The sequence below is a fragment of the Humulus lupulus genome, chromosome 4, assembly GCF_963169125.1.
Source record: "Humulus lupulus chromosome 4, drHumLupu1.1, whole genome shotgun sequence".
NCBI classification, from domain to species: domain Eukaryota; kingdom Viridiplantae; phylum Streptophyta; class Magnoliopsida; order Rosales; family Cannabaceae; genus Humulus; species Humulus lupulus.
In genome coordinates, this window is record NC_084796.1 from 241,807,695 (window position 1) to 241,822,643 (window position 14,949).

Genomic DNA, 14,949 nt, shown 5'->3' on the forward strand with positions numbered 1-14,949 from the left:
AGGGAACCCAAGCACTAGTCGGTTGGAATGAGCTTTCAGTGCAGACGAAGCTTGTAAATTCGTGTGTCAACTCTTATGATTTTGTTGTTTATGTTGAAGAATAAATCAAGATAAAATCTAGATGAATATTGTAAAATTAGAAAGATAGGCAAAAACTTAGGTTTTTCATTTGGTATCAGAGCCAGGTTGTTTGTTCTGATTTCTTTCTTGATCCTCCTATCTTTTGTATACTGAAATTGATAATTGATTTGTCTTCGTGTAATTCACGATTCTTGTTTTCTGGGTTCTCCAGTTGACACTAACCCTCTCTGAGATCCGACTCTGGGAGTATATTTTTTTGTTTTGTTTGATTGTTTGTACAGAATGGAGATGTTCAGAGAAGGAGGTTCCACATCTCGACCCCCAATGCTTGAAGGGGAAAATTATCCTTACTGGAAGACAAAAATGTGTGCATTCTTGAGAGTTGTTGATGAACGGGTGTGGATGGCAGTCGAAGATGGATGGAAGTGTCCAACCTTTGTTGAAGATGAGGTTGTTAAGCCTAAACAAATGGATTTGTGGACTCCAGAGGAGATGGAAATGGCCAACTTTAATTCAACGGCTATGCATGCTCTCTTTACTGCAGTTTCTACAAATCAGCTGAAAGTTATAGCCAATTGTTAAATTGCCAAAAAAGCTTGGGAGAAACTAAGAATAAAAAATGAAGGAACTGATGCTGTAAAGAAGTCCAGACTGAGAGCTTTGGCAAAAGCTTTTGAAAATCTGTCTATGGAGGAGGAAGAAACTGTAGCGGAGTTCCATGCCAAATTGTGCGATATCTCGAATGAATCTTATGCACTTGGAAAGACTTACTCAAATGCAAAATTGGTTCGCAAGGGGCTTGGAGTTCTACCTCGAAAGTTCATGTCAAAAGTTACCTCTATTGAAGAAATGAGAAATGTAGAGGAACTTGATCTTGATGAGTTAATTGGGTCATTGCAGAACTATGAAATGAGTCTCACATGGTGGAAGAAAGGCAAGAAGCAGAAAGATTCTGAAAAAGAACAAACTGAAAATAGTCTTGCATTTATGCATAAGGAGGAAAAGAAGTCGATCTCAGATACATCTGATGGATTCATTGATGAGAATTTTGCTTTGCTGACCAAGAATTATGCAAAATTCTTGAAAAGGAATTACAAGAAAAACTTTCCAGGAGGAAAAGAGAATGGTCCCAGAAGAAACTTTGGTGGAAACAATAAGCAAACCCAGCAGTCTGGTGACAAGAAAAACAGGGGAATACAACGCCGAGAATGTGACGGTTTCGGACATATTCAAGCTGAGTGTGCCAACACTCTTAAGAAGAAGAAAGCCTTAGCAGCTACCTGGAGTGATAGTCATGAAGAAAAGAGCTCCAGCTCAAGTGACTGGTCTGATGAAGAGAAACAGGTTGTGGCATTTGTGGCAAAGAGTCATCAATCAATGTGTTCAGAGGAAGATGGAAACTCAAGCTCAACTGATGTGGACAGTGATGGGAGACAACATGCATATGAGGAGATGTTCGCTCAATGGGAGTATATGGCTAAACAGATCAAAGGTCTCACTTGTGCCAAACAACAACTTGAATCTGAGAAGGATGGGTTGGAGGACACTATTAAAAAGCTCACAAAACAGCTTGATGAGAAGGACAAAGAGATTTACAAACTTACTGCAGATTTAATATGGGCTAGACAGGCTCTTGAGTTTATCCCTCCAGGAACTGCAGCAATTAACCACACCTTGTAACTTCAAAAACCATACGGAGATAGAACATCCATTGGTTACAAAATGCTTTACAAGAAAGGGGGAAATTTGGGAATTAATGATCCCTCTTCATCCAAGAACAATGAAGACAAGACTCATGATGACTCATTGCACAATACTTTCAGCCCTGGTTTCCCAGATCCCTCTAAACCGGCCAGTGTCTCATCTGGACCTACCAAATTGAGATTCGGAGGAAGGAAGACTGTCCTTGATGGTCAGGTTCAAAAGGGGAGATTTGTTCCCATTTGTCACTTTTGTAACAGAAGAGGACATATTAGACCCAGATGCTACAAGTTGCAGACATATTTGAAAGCTATGATCGATCGTCCAAATAGCTTTCAACAACTAAATCGAAGTAATGGGAAGTTGTCGTATAGTGAGTGGAAACCAAAAACTAATCTTGGCATGAATGTTGGATTAATTGCTTACACCTCTCTTTCAGCTTTTCACGAAGGTCAATGGTTTCGACAGTGGATGTTCACGACATATGACCGGCAACAGAAATGTGTTGGTGAACTATAAAGAAGGAAATGAGGGAGCTGTGACCTTCGGTGATGGGAACAAAGGTCAGATCTTTGGAAAAGGTGATCTGGTGCTAAATGGAGTAGCTCCATTAACTGAGGTGTTGTACATTAAAGGTCTCAAGGCAAACCTTATTAGCATCAGCCAACTCTGCGACAATGACTACACTGTAAGTTTCACTAAAACTCATTGTCTTGTTGCAACTAATGGGTGCTCAGTCTTGGCAGGTAGTAGAACCAACGACAACAGCTATGCGCTAAGTAATCAAGTTTTGTGCAACAGATCCTTTCTTGATAAGCCAGACTTGTGGGACTATAGACTGGGGCACTTGAACTTTAGAGACCTGAAGAGAATTGTGAAACTTCAAGCTGTTTGAGGGATACCTGAGATGAAAGTCACTGGAGATAGGTTGTGTGGGCCTTGCCAACTGGGAAAACAGAAAAAAGCCTCACATCCTCCTGTAAACATGCTACTCACCTCCCGTGTGCTGGAGTTGATTCATGTGGATTTAATGGGACCCATGCAGAATGAAAGTCTAAGTGGTAAACGATTTGTCATGGTTCTTGTTGATGATTACTCTAGGTACACTTGGGGTAGATTTCCTCAAAGAAAAGTTAGACACCTTTGGACTCTTTTCAGCCTTAGTTCTTAGACTCCAAAATGAAAAGGAATCTAAAATTGGGAAAGTCTATCGGCTTTGAAGTGACCATGGAAAGGATTTTGAGAACACTGTGTTCTCCGATTTCTGCGATCAGTTAGGAATAAAACATGAGTTTTCAGCTCCAAAAACACCTCAACAGAATGGGGTTGTTGAAAGGAAGAACATGACCTTATAGGAAATGGCTCGAGTAATGATGCATGCTAAGGACATCTCTAAATGTTTTTGGGCTGAAGCAATTAATACAGCCTGTTATATCTGCAATTGGGTTCATCTTCGAACTGGCACGACACAGATTGCCTATGAACTTTGGAAAGGAAGGACTCCTAATGTCAGTCATATGCACATTTTTGGATGTGTGTGCTATGTCCTAAATGATCGAGAACACTTAGGAAAATTTGATCCAAGGAGTGATGAAGGAGTGTTTCTTGGGTATTCACTTAACATTCGTGCCTATCGTGTGTTCAACAAAAGAACTCATTCAGTGGTTGAGTCCATCAATGTTCGATTTGATGACTTGGAAAACTCTGAAGAACCAGTGGCAGATGATGAAGCTCCAGTATTAACTACACCTGTTCCAGTCACAACTAGACAAAACCAAATGTTTCCTGACACTCCGTCTCGATCACTTCATACTGAACCAACAGCGTCAGAGGAACAAGAAGCAGGTACTAGCGCCTCCAATGGTGATGAGGAAGTCATCAGTGCTCTACCAAAGGAGACTCAACATGCAAAGCTTTATAAAAATGGACTACCTTCCTGGATTCAGAAGGCTCATCCCCCTGATATTGTTATTGGAAATCCAAATGCCACCATGGTCACTAGAAGAAAAATACAAAATTTGATTGCTTTCGCCTGTTACTTATCTCAGATTGAGCCAAAAAGTGCCAAGGATGCTCTTTTAGATGAGTTATGGCTTGCTGCTATGCAAGATGAGATGTTCCAATTCAAACGAAATGATGTGTGGATCTTAGTACCTTTACCTGAAGGAGCTAATGTTGTTGGAACTAAATGGATTTTCAAGAATAAATCGGATGAGTTTGGAACTGTCATAAGGAATAAGGCAAGGTTAGTCGCACAAGGTTACAATCAGGTGGAAGGAGTTGACTTTGAAGAAACCTTTGCCCCAGTTGCAAGGTTGGAATCTATTCGGTTACTTCTTGCAGTAGCATGCCATCTGAGAATAAAATTGCATCAAATGGATGTAAAAAGTGCGTTTTTGAATGAGATTCTCCAAGAGGAAGTTTATGTGAAACAACTTCAAGGTTTTGAGGACCCTCAGTTCCCTGCCATGTTTTTCAACTGAAAAAGGCTCTATATGGGTTAAAGCAAGCTCCCCGCGCATGGTATGACAGACTTAGTGCCTATCTTGTGTCAAATGGATTCACCCGTGGTAGTGCAGATAATACTCTCTTTATCAGGTATCTAACTGATGGAATATTTGTTGCACATTTATATGTGGATGACATAATTTTTGGGTCAACTTGTGAGAGTGAGGTTACTAGATTTGTGGAACCTATGCAAAGTGAGTTTGAGATGAGTCTAATAGGAGATCTATCTTATTTTCTAGGACTTCAGATTAAGCAATCAGATCAGGGAATGTTTATTTCTCAGTCTAAGTATACCAAGTCCATGTTAGAAAAATTTGGTTTCACTCAAGTCAACATGCGTACACTCCTATAGGCACCACCTCTAAACTGAATAAAGATGAATCTGGTGACCCGGTAGATCCAACCCTGTACCGTAGCATGATAGGAAGCCTGTTGTATCTCACAGCTAGTCGTCCTGTCATTTCCTTTAGTGTTGGTCTATGTGTCCGTTATCAAGCCAATCCTAAACAGTCTCATCTTACTGCTGTCAAACGTATTTTTAAATATCTTGCAGGGACTATCGAATTTGGTTTATGGTATTCATGTGATACAAATATATCCCTGGTGGGGTATAGTGATTCTGATTGGGCTGGATCTCTAGATGATAGGAAAAGTACTTCTGGGGGTTGTTTCTATATAGGGAACAACTTGGTCTCTTGGTTTAGCAAGAAACAACATTCTATTTCACTCTCCACTGCTGAGGCAGAGTACATTGCGGCTGGCAACTGTTGTACTCAGCTCATCTGGCTCAACACCCTCTTTTGTGATAGCACAAGCGCCATTAACATTTCAAAAAACCCAGTTCAACATTCAAGGACCAAACACATTGACATACGTTATCATTTCATTAGAAACATGGTTGAGTCTAAATTGCTTACAATTTCTCATGTTTCCACTAATGCACAGTTAGCATATTTGTTTACAAAAGCTCTTGATGCTCAAACTTATGCACATCTACGAACCAGCATTGATCTCTGCACCATCTGAGAGGTCTGGTGTCACGTCTGGTCACATTTTGTGTGAATTACTTCTTTCTTGGTCACTACTTCTTAATCACACTATTTTTTTTTCCAAGATTTAGAATTGGACCCTTATTTTCTCCAGCTCAAAAGGCTAGCATTATTGGATGCAATGGGAAGAGCTTCCTTTGTACCATCATATGCCCTGAGGAGTTTGCTCCTCCTCTTGGTATTTGATGAGCAAAATTAAAAGAAAGGAGACGGCTACATCTCTGATGATGAGTGAAAGCCAGTGCTGGGTATTTGGAAAACTCAGAGTGATTGTTGTCAAAAGATGATATATCAAATAAAAATACAACAAATAATGTTTTTAGTTTTGAGTGAGTGGACCAGTTAATGATTCTTGATGATTCTTGGTCCACATGAGATCTTTTTGCACACAAATGAAAATAATGGCTCAAATCTCTTGTTAAGAAAAAATTTGTGTGTTTACTTAGGTAGTGTTTTTAAGAGTGTATCTATCACAAACTTTCTCTTTTTTTTTTGGTAAGCATGATGTGTATATTTTGACCAGATATTTTTTTTGTATCCATGTTGAGCTTATTAGAGCTGTTGTTCATAAATCTCTACTGCCATTCAAGTGTGACTATTTCTTTTATATTGGCTCTTTAGACTTTATTCTTGATTCATTTTTTTTCAAATGTCATGTTTGGTCTTTCATATACTAGTTTGGGTTATTTTTTTTAAATGGGATTTGGCATTTTTATTTTGTGTGTACATTTAAAAAAAATGACATTTTTCTCATGCACGGTCAATCACTTGTAAGGGAATTCATAAGGTCTTTCTATAAGTATAACATCTCTTCAGCTTGTTTGAATTTTGTTTACAGTGCTCCAATCCCAAAAACCCTAAACGTGTTCGACATTATGAAACAAAGAGCCAATCGCCGTCGTTCGATTGTCCGACCCTCTCCTGGTGTTGCTGCGACTGTCTCTCCTCCTGCGGAGATGGCTGTCCCTTCTTCTGTGGATACATCTGAGTCATTTGCAGTCGCCACATCGCCTAATCGGGTTGTGTCCCCTGCTCTTGATCCTAGTTTGGCTATGACCATCGTTCCAGTTCCGCCTACCGTCGCAGAGATGTCTCCATATCCTCCGTCGACGTCCCTTCCCGAGGTGGTGATTGCGTTTGCTCCTCCAGTCAGTCCTTCGGTCGGTGTACTCCATGCCCATCCGCCTTGTTTAGTTGGTAAGTCTTCTCCACCCGTCTCTGTATCTTCTCCTAAACGTGTTACTCATTCCTCTGTCGTGTCTGCGTCTCCACCTAGTGAGTCCTCTCCATTGCCGAACCCAAACCCACCATCTCCTTTTCCTCCCAAGTCGCCTTCTATGTCTAAGCAGTCCTCACCCAAAACTCCCAAGACACAGTCTGCCTTCAAGTCCAAACCCAAACCCAAACCCAAACCCAGACCCCATGTTCCTGCACAATCCAAAGGAAAGGGTAAACTACCTGTTTTATCACCTCCCAAAAAATCATCGGCTCCAAAACGTAAGCCCAAGGACACTCAGTTTGAACCCTCTCCTAAAAAATCCAAGCGTGCCTCTAGCCCTAAGGATTCTGTGTCTTTTGTTGATCCATCCTCTATTCAATACTTTGTCGATGCTACCAAGGCCTCGCATTATCAAAGATGGTTTGCTGTGAGAGACTTGTGGCCTGAATATTCTGTTGTTTTGGAGGATTTTTCCTGATTTAGTGGCTCTTTTACAGTCTAGGTATTGGGTTAATACAATGTCCAAATTGGTGTCTCCTCATCCCATTCTTATTATGGAGTTTTATGCTAATTTAGATAGGTCTGTTTTAGATGGGAAAAATGAGGATTGTCTTACTACTTTTGTAAGGGGTAGCCATATAAAATTTGCACCATCCACTATATCTCGTGCACTCAAGGTTCCAAAAGTACTTAAACCTGCCTATAATAAGTCCTACAGTCCAGATCAATCTACCATGGGTCAAGTTCTAACTGGCCTGCCTGATTATGTTTGGAGGAATCATGATATTCCAATAACAAAGTTGACTCCTTTCTATCGGGTTCTTCATTGAGTGGCCTTGTATAATTGGTTTCTCAATTCTCACCTCTCATCTGTTACACTTGAGATTGGGAAGTTTTTATATGCTGTGGGTACTGGAGTGTCTATTGATCTGTCTACTCTCATCTATGATCGAATTTTTGATGTGGCTTCCTCTACTAGTACTCGTAACAAGCTGCCTTATCCAAGTCTAATTCAGAAGATTATTCAACCTGCCAAACCCTCGTTGACCACTCATGACTTCCAGGTTGCCAATCCTATTTTGTCTAAAAGTTTTTTGGCAATTCTCAACAAGAAGGTTTCTTCCACTGCTCCTTCCTCTTCGAAGCCGTCTAAGCTCAAAGCTCCTTTGTTTAAAGGTTTGTCTGATTCTAGTTGGCAATTACAGTTGTATACCGAGTTCAAGGCCTTCACTAAGTGTTACAAGAAGGATCAGAAGCGGCAATTGGTCTTTGAAGCATCTATGTACAAGCTTGTTCAGGTTGTCAAAACTCTGGTTGTTCAGACTGAGTATGGCTCTCAGTTATCACCTTCGATTGATGTTTCTCCTCCTGCATTTCATCGAGACTCCTTTGGCGAGTCTTCTGTGGCTCCTGAGTCTTCCGTTCCTATTCAGGGGGAGTCCACTAGTCCTGCTCAGGTGCCTCCAGTCTCATCTACAGTGCCTCTTGCTGACACAGAGTTGGACACATCAGTTCCACCAACGCTTCCTGATGCCCTTCGTCAAGCTCCTGATTCCACTGCACCTCTCCAGGGGGAGCCATTTGATGCAGCTGTCAACTGATTGTGCTCGAACATTATGCTCAATGAAGGGGGAGATGATCTTATATTACTTCTCTTATTTTTTTAGTGTTCTTGTTACTTTAATAGTTTAAGACTTTGTTTACTGTTTCTACAGACTCCTTTATATTTTGTTCGTATTTTGGCTGTTTAAGACTCTGTTTAATGTTTGTCCAGACTATTGTTGGTTGCATGGTTAATATTTTGAGTTACATTGATTTTGTTGTCATTGACCATAATTTGTCAAGGGGGAGATTGTAAGGACCAATATTTTCAGTATGACAAATTAGGTCCAGTCGTGTCTGGAATAGTCTTATGTTATATTTGGAGTTTGTTCGTTTTTAGTAAGTGTCCACGTTAGCTTGTGTGTACAGCAATGTTGTTAGTGGTTAACAGCTGTTGTTTGTTTTCTGGTTTATACCTAATTGCAGCTAAGTATATATATTGGCTGGTTAATTAGTTATAACCAACTCTCTTAGATCGGACGATTGGATATTGTGCTTTGTATTTTCTCTTATTTTTCTTCTATTCATTTTTTGCAGATTTTTGCAAGAAACTCCATTGAAGGTGGTTGAAGGTTTCTGTGCAAGCTCTAGAATCAAGCCGTGATTGCTGAAGAGTTCAGCTGGGTCTTAATGTTATAGATCTGAAGGTTTTCGGATATGAGATATTGTTGAAGGGAGTTCAACATTGAAGCAAGGGGTTCTTGCATCTATAACCAAGGGATTTGGTTATTTAAGGTAAAAAGCTTCACTGTATTTTGAGATAGATTGTATAGTTTTACAGATTGATTCTTGAACTGGTTATTGTAAAATTACTTCTTAATATAGTGAGAGTTATTACCCTGGTTCAGGGAACCCAAGTACTAGTCGAATGGAATGAGTTTTTAGTGCAGACGAAGCTTGTAAATTCGTGTGTCAACTCTTATGATTTTGTTGTTTATGTTCAAAAATAAATCAAGATAAAATCTAGATGAATATTGTAAAATTGGAAAGATAGGCAAAAACTTAGGTTTTTCAAATAACATAGAGACTTTTGCTCCAGTAGCTAAATTAGTCACTGTAAAACTAATTTTAGCTATTGCAGTTATATATAAGGATGGCATCTTTACCAACTAGATGTGAATAATGCTTTCTTACATGGGGATTTATATGAGGAAGTGTTTATGACTCTACCTTTGGGGTATAGACCTAAGGGGGAGACTTTACCATCAAATCATGTTTGCAAGTTACAAAAAGTCCTAATATGGACTAAAACAAGCATTTAGGCAGTGGTTTGAGAAGTTTTCTAAAGCTCTCATTGAAGAAGGATTCTCACACTCTGCTACTGACCACCCACTGTTCATAAGACATTTTGAAGCTTCTTTTATTGCCTTGTTGGTTTGTGTAGATGATGTAATTATAGCCAACAACGATATGACAACATTAGAAGCTCTTAAAAGAAAGCTTAATGACATGTTTAAACTGAAAGATTTGGGTAAGCTAAGATACTTCTTAGGCTTGGAAGTGGCTCGGTCAGACAAGGGGATATTCATTTCGAAAAGACCATATGCCCTGTAACTTCTTGAAGACTTTGGTTTCTTAGGGTGCAAATCTGTCAGTACTCCCATGGAGCCTAACCAGAAGCTAAGTCAAGAAAAAGGTGAAGCAATCAATGATCCTCAGATATACAGAAGGATAGTTGGAAAGCTTCAGTATCTCACTATTACTCGACCAGATTTGGCTTTTGCAGTGAATAGATTGAGTCAGTTCATTGCAGCCCCAAAGCTTCCTTGCTCAGTTTAACTATCTCAAGGTCAAGATGGGTTTACAAAACATTTATAATCCATCTTGAGGGGGATTCTTAGTGTAGTTAATTTCAGTTAGAAAGATATTTTTACAGCTATTAGTTAGTTGCTGCAACTTGTATCAATTTGTTATCATTTCTTGTATTATTGGTTATTATAAATAACTTTGTAATATTTTTTCATAATCAATGAATAAGAGAGTACCTTGCCTTAGCCATTGTCCTCTCTTGAGCTATATATTTATTTAATGAAGAAAATAAAATTATATAAACATATATTTATACATATAATATGTAAAACATCATATCTTAATCTCTACTATCCACAGCCACATATTTTTAATAAAATGCCAATCAGACAATTAATGTCGGAATTCATCAAAGCATAATTGTAAACAATATGTGATGAATATATAGGCTGCCAATATTTATACTTATATATAGATCAAACAACAAATTTGAATTCATCAAAACTAGGAAAGGTAAGGGTTTGATAAAAATAACATTAAATAAAAAGAGCCATAATTGACTTACTGATCTAATTATAGAGTTATAACTTTTTTTCTTATTATGTACTGTTTTGTGTGGTTTCTTTTTTAGTATCATTGTACCAAAAATAATAAAATAAGCAAAAGTTAGGGATGCATGAATCGGTGGAATGAAGTCATTATTAGATGGCTTAAAACCTTGCTCACTTTATGCAACCATAGTCAAAATAATATTTATTAGTACCAATAGCTTAGTCTATACAATCCCGGTCATAAATAAAAATATTATAGCATAATATATTTTATATTTCAGAACATTAGCACTCTGTTTGGAAGGATGAAACGGAAAAAAGAGAAGAGTAATGCTCGATACATAATTGTTTTAGACACTTAAAACGTGCATTATAATGTGACATATATTTTAAATTAACTATATCATAGTGTACATTTTAAGTGTGTAAAATAATTATGTATAAATTCTCTCAAATTTCACATCAAGAATTCTTTCATTAATAGAATGATTTATACTCTCTATTTTAGTTGTTAAAAATTATAAATATACCCTTTTAAAATATCATTTAAAAATAATTATAATAATAATAATATAATATTTTCATCCGACCTAACAACGTAAAAGAATTATTACTCTCCTCTCATTTTCTTGTATTCTTCATCTTTCATTAATTCTCCATTCTCCTTATTCTCCCTCTAGTGTTAAAACATAAGTTTTCCTCCACATTTCTATGTTTGGTATTACTATAACTTTTTAATACTAAACGTCATTAGTTTAGTTCTTAACCTGGCCCATAATTTCCAAGGGAGAGAGACATTGCTCATAATAAGGCAATAAATTAATAAGAAATGAAATTAGAATTATAATTATCATTTATGGTGGGAATCATTAATTGTATTGGCTGGTCTCCTAAACTTTCATCACTTATAGAATAAGAATCCTTAAAAACATCATCCGTGTTCACTTAACTAGGAATATAATAAAATGGAGGTTAGGTTAGCCTAATAGGTAATAAATTTAGATATAAAATAGATTCATTAGAGGCAAAATAGTACATTGAGAATTTAATAATCCATGTGTTTTATTCTAAAACTCTGTTTGGATTTTGAATTTTATCAAAGAAAACTTTTATGAGGGGAAAAAAATGAATGCAAATATTTTTCTAAATTTTTATAGAAGACTTTTTTTAATATATCTATAATTGTTTTAAATTTAATAAAATTATATTATATTTAACTTTTAATTTTTCTAAAAAAGAATTCTTATGTTTTTGTTTGAATCCAAACATGAGAATGAAATTTTTTGGAATTCATATTTTTTTCTTCTTAAAATTCAAGAATGGAACAAAGGGTAAGTAAACATCTTAGTGAAAATGATTTTGTAGGTAAATGATTCTAATTGAGATCAAGTAAACATGCTTTTCAAAAAAAAAAAAACTTTTGAAGGGTTGGTTACTAGCCTATAGAATAAAAATCCAGGACTCTAGGATGTTCATCTTGGGAAAATTGAGAAATGAATTGAATATGAACTCAAAACAATGTGATCAATCAATGTCAAGGGAAATAATAAAATAGATAAGCCATGTACTATATGTGTATGTGTATCAATAAGCTAATACTAATCAATAATTGTATATAAATATGAGTTGAATCAATGGGACCTTGGTAGAGCTTTCATTTCACATATAGACAAGCAAACCCAAACTAAGAATTTGTGATTGAATCAACACAAAATCCTCTTTTTTTCTTCTTTTTTTTTTCTTTTTGTAGTACTATGGATGGAACAACTAAAAAAAAGATCCAAACCCCACCTTCCTTTCTCTCAATTTATTTATTTTATTTTATTTTCTTCTCATTACCTTTTTTCCCTTTCAAAAGACATGACTCCACTCCCCCACCTTCTACCAATGGCATGTGGATGGTTGATGGTGTAGGGAAAGCTACTTTAGGTTATTGTCATCCATATATACCTGAGAGAGAGAGAAAGAGAGAAAAGCAAATAGGGAGGATTTCACAATGGAATCTCTATTGATAGAGATTGGGCTCTCTCTTTACTAGACATGCATCATGACCTTTGTATCATGGTTTGTCTCACCTGTTGGGGGCATCAAGGGTCCTCTTTCTCTTGAGGAGTTTGTCCAATTATAGTTTCACTAAGCATTGATTAGACTCATTGAACACATATTAACCAATTCAAAGTTTGGGAATTGTAATTTCGAACAAATTAGTTGGTGTTATTTTCAGAGACACACATAAAAACAATCCAACATTGTCACATCCCTCTCAAAAATTTGTACATGCATATATATACATACATATATATGTATATATGTGTGTGTGTATTATTTGTATTCTTGTAAACCATGAAATACTCAGCACAGTCCTAAAATACAAAATCTACACAAATTGTAGCTTGAAATGTTTGGCAGCTTCGTAAAGAGAGCTTTGAGTGAAGTGTTCTTAAAAGGCTTGGGCCTGACCTTGATTTTGTAAGGTGGTAAATGGACCTAAAAACAGAATTGTTTGGGGCCTCATAGCACAATGGCTCTTTTTATTGGGCTTGGTTAGATATGCAGTCCGGTTTCATTCGGGAATTTATGACTTTTTCCCCAAAGTTTGATTTATGAGGAATTTTAGAATGAGAAATTCGTGAAAATGACATCCTTTTACAAGTGATTTTGCACTTTGGTCTACTTTTGATAATTTTTTGCAAAATGACCTATTTCTAAAATTCGACCAGCTGTCTAAAATTTTCGACCGATTGTTTGAATTTTTCGACCATCTGTCTAAATTTTCGACTAGTTGTTTAAATTACAAGATGTCATTTTGCAAAAAATTATTAAATCTAGGCTAGAGTGCAAAATGACTTTAAAAAATAAGTCATTTTGCCAAAGGATCCTTTTAGAATGGTTAAATGTTATATTTTTTTTTAGTGGAAATTACAAGAACTCACTTTTTTTTTTTTTTCTGTCACTTAACTATTTATATGGAAATTTCTATTTGTTAATGTTTTTATGGCTTTTTTTTCTTCTAAGTTTTCAAATATATGACTTTTAAATTCCCATTTAAATCTATAAGTTGATAAATAAGTCATAGTCGTTTACATAATTAAGTTGTATTTTAGAAAAGTTAATCATTTTAAAAACCATATTAATTGTGGCATTTTAAAAGTTAACTTATTAAAACTTAGACATATCGTAAAATTATATTTTTATATATTTGCTATTAAAATTCCATATTTTAAAAAATATTCCCTTTTAAAAAAAAAAATGTTCTTCGTCTTCTTTTTCTTCTTGATTTTGTTTTTCTATGTTCAAACATGATTTTCTAGTAGAAATTACAACCTTATGGCTTTTTTTTCTTGCTATTTAATTATTTCTATGAGAATTTCAATTTGTTAATGCTTGCTTCTTCTTTTTTTATTTTTTTATTTTTGTAGGTTTTTAAATATTTGACTTTTATATTCCCATATAAATGTATAAGTTAACAAATAAGCCATAACTTTTTACATAATTAAATTATAAAATACTGAAATATGAAACTTAATTGTTTAAAATGTAATATGTTTCATGGCTTTTTAAAAAATTTAATTTGAGAAATTTAGTAATATAATGCAGCCATATGTTTAATAGGAATTTTTATTTTGTGTGTGCTTTTTGTTTGTTAGTTAGTTATTGTCATTTTTGTAACTTTATCCTACTTTGAAGCTTATTCATCAACATTTTTTATGTCAGATTTTTTAGTTTTTTTGTATTCTATGTCATTTTTATAACTTAATCATGCTTTAAATTTAAAATTTATTCATCAATTTTATTGTGCTTGAAGCGTATTCATTATTCATTTATTGATTATTTCGTTACTTAATTGGTTATTGTCATGCTTCTATTTTTTTTTCTTGAGTAACCAGTTATTGTCATATTGTAGAAAATATTAGTACATGATTAATATTATATTTGTGGTAAACTGTATAATTGTTGTGGTGTTTTTGGTTTTTGTTGGTTTAGTAACTAATTATTGATACTTACAGTATAAAGTGGTTAGGGATTACCAGTTGAAATGCAGTTATTAAATTAGGAACATGTTACTAACTTAATATTGAAACAATAGTAACCACTTATTATCTTATAACTAAAAATATTAGTTACCAGTTAATTAGTAACCAAAACTTTTAAAAGAAAATGGTTGCAATCTTTGAGAAATTGGTAACTAGTTATTATGAAGTGATTTTCAAATTCTTGAAAGAAAAAATATTGTTTCTAATTTTTGGTTTTTTTTTTTTATCTCTTCAGCTTCTTTTTTATTTTATTTTCAAGTTTCTATAATTTTATCAAATAAGTATGTATATAATAATTTTGTTTACTTTTTACATGTTATATATATTTTGCCTAAAATTTTAAATATGTATTATTTATGTGTACTTTTGTAGCATATGAAAAAGAACCCCAAAAACAATGAGAGAGAGAGAAGAGCATGCATAATTTTGAAAAAGAAAAAAAGAAAATTTTAATC

General features: G+C 35.2%; 1 protein-coding gene across 1 annotated transcript; it reads left to right on the plus strand.

Moving 5' to 3' along the window:
• Positions 1-6,214: 6,214 nt before the first annotated feature.
• On the plus strand, positions 6,215-7,036 carry LOC133833079 (vegetative cell wall protein gp1-like). Its single transcript, XM_062263337.1, has one exon. The coding sequence runs from the start codon at positions 6,215-6,217 to the stop codon at positions 7,034-7,036; it is 822 nt and encodes a 273-aa protein (XP_062119321.1).
• The last annotated feature ends 7,913 nt before the right edge of the window (positions 7,037-14,949 follow it).

Coding starts and splice junctions, on each gene's coding strand:
- LOC133833079 (XM_062263337.1), top strand. CDS start 6,215: ATGAAACAAAGAGCCAATCGCCGTCGTTCGATTGTCCGACCCTCTCCT.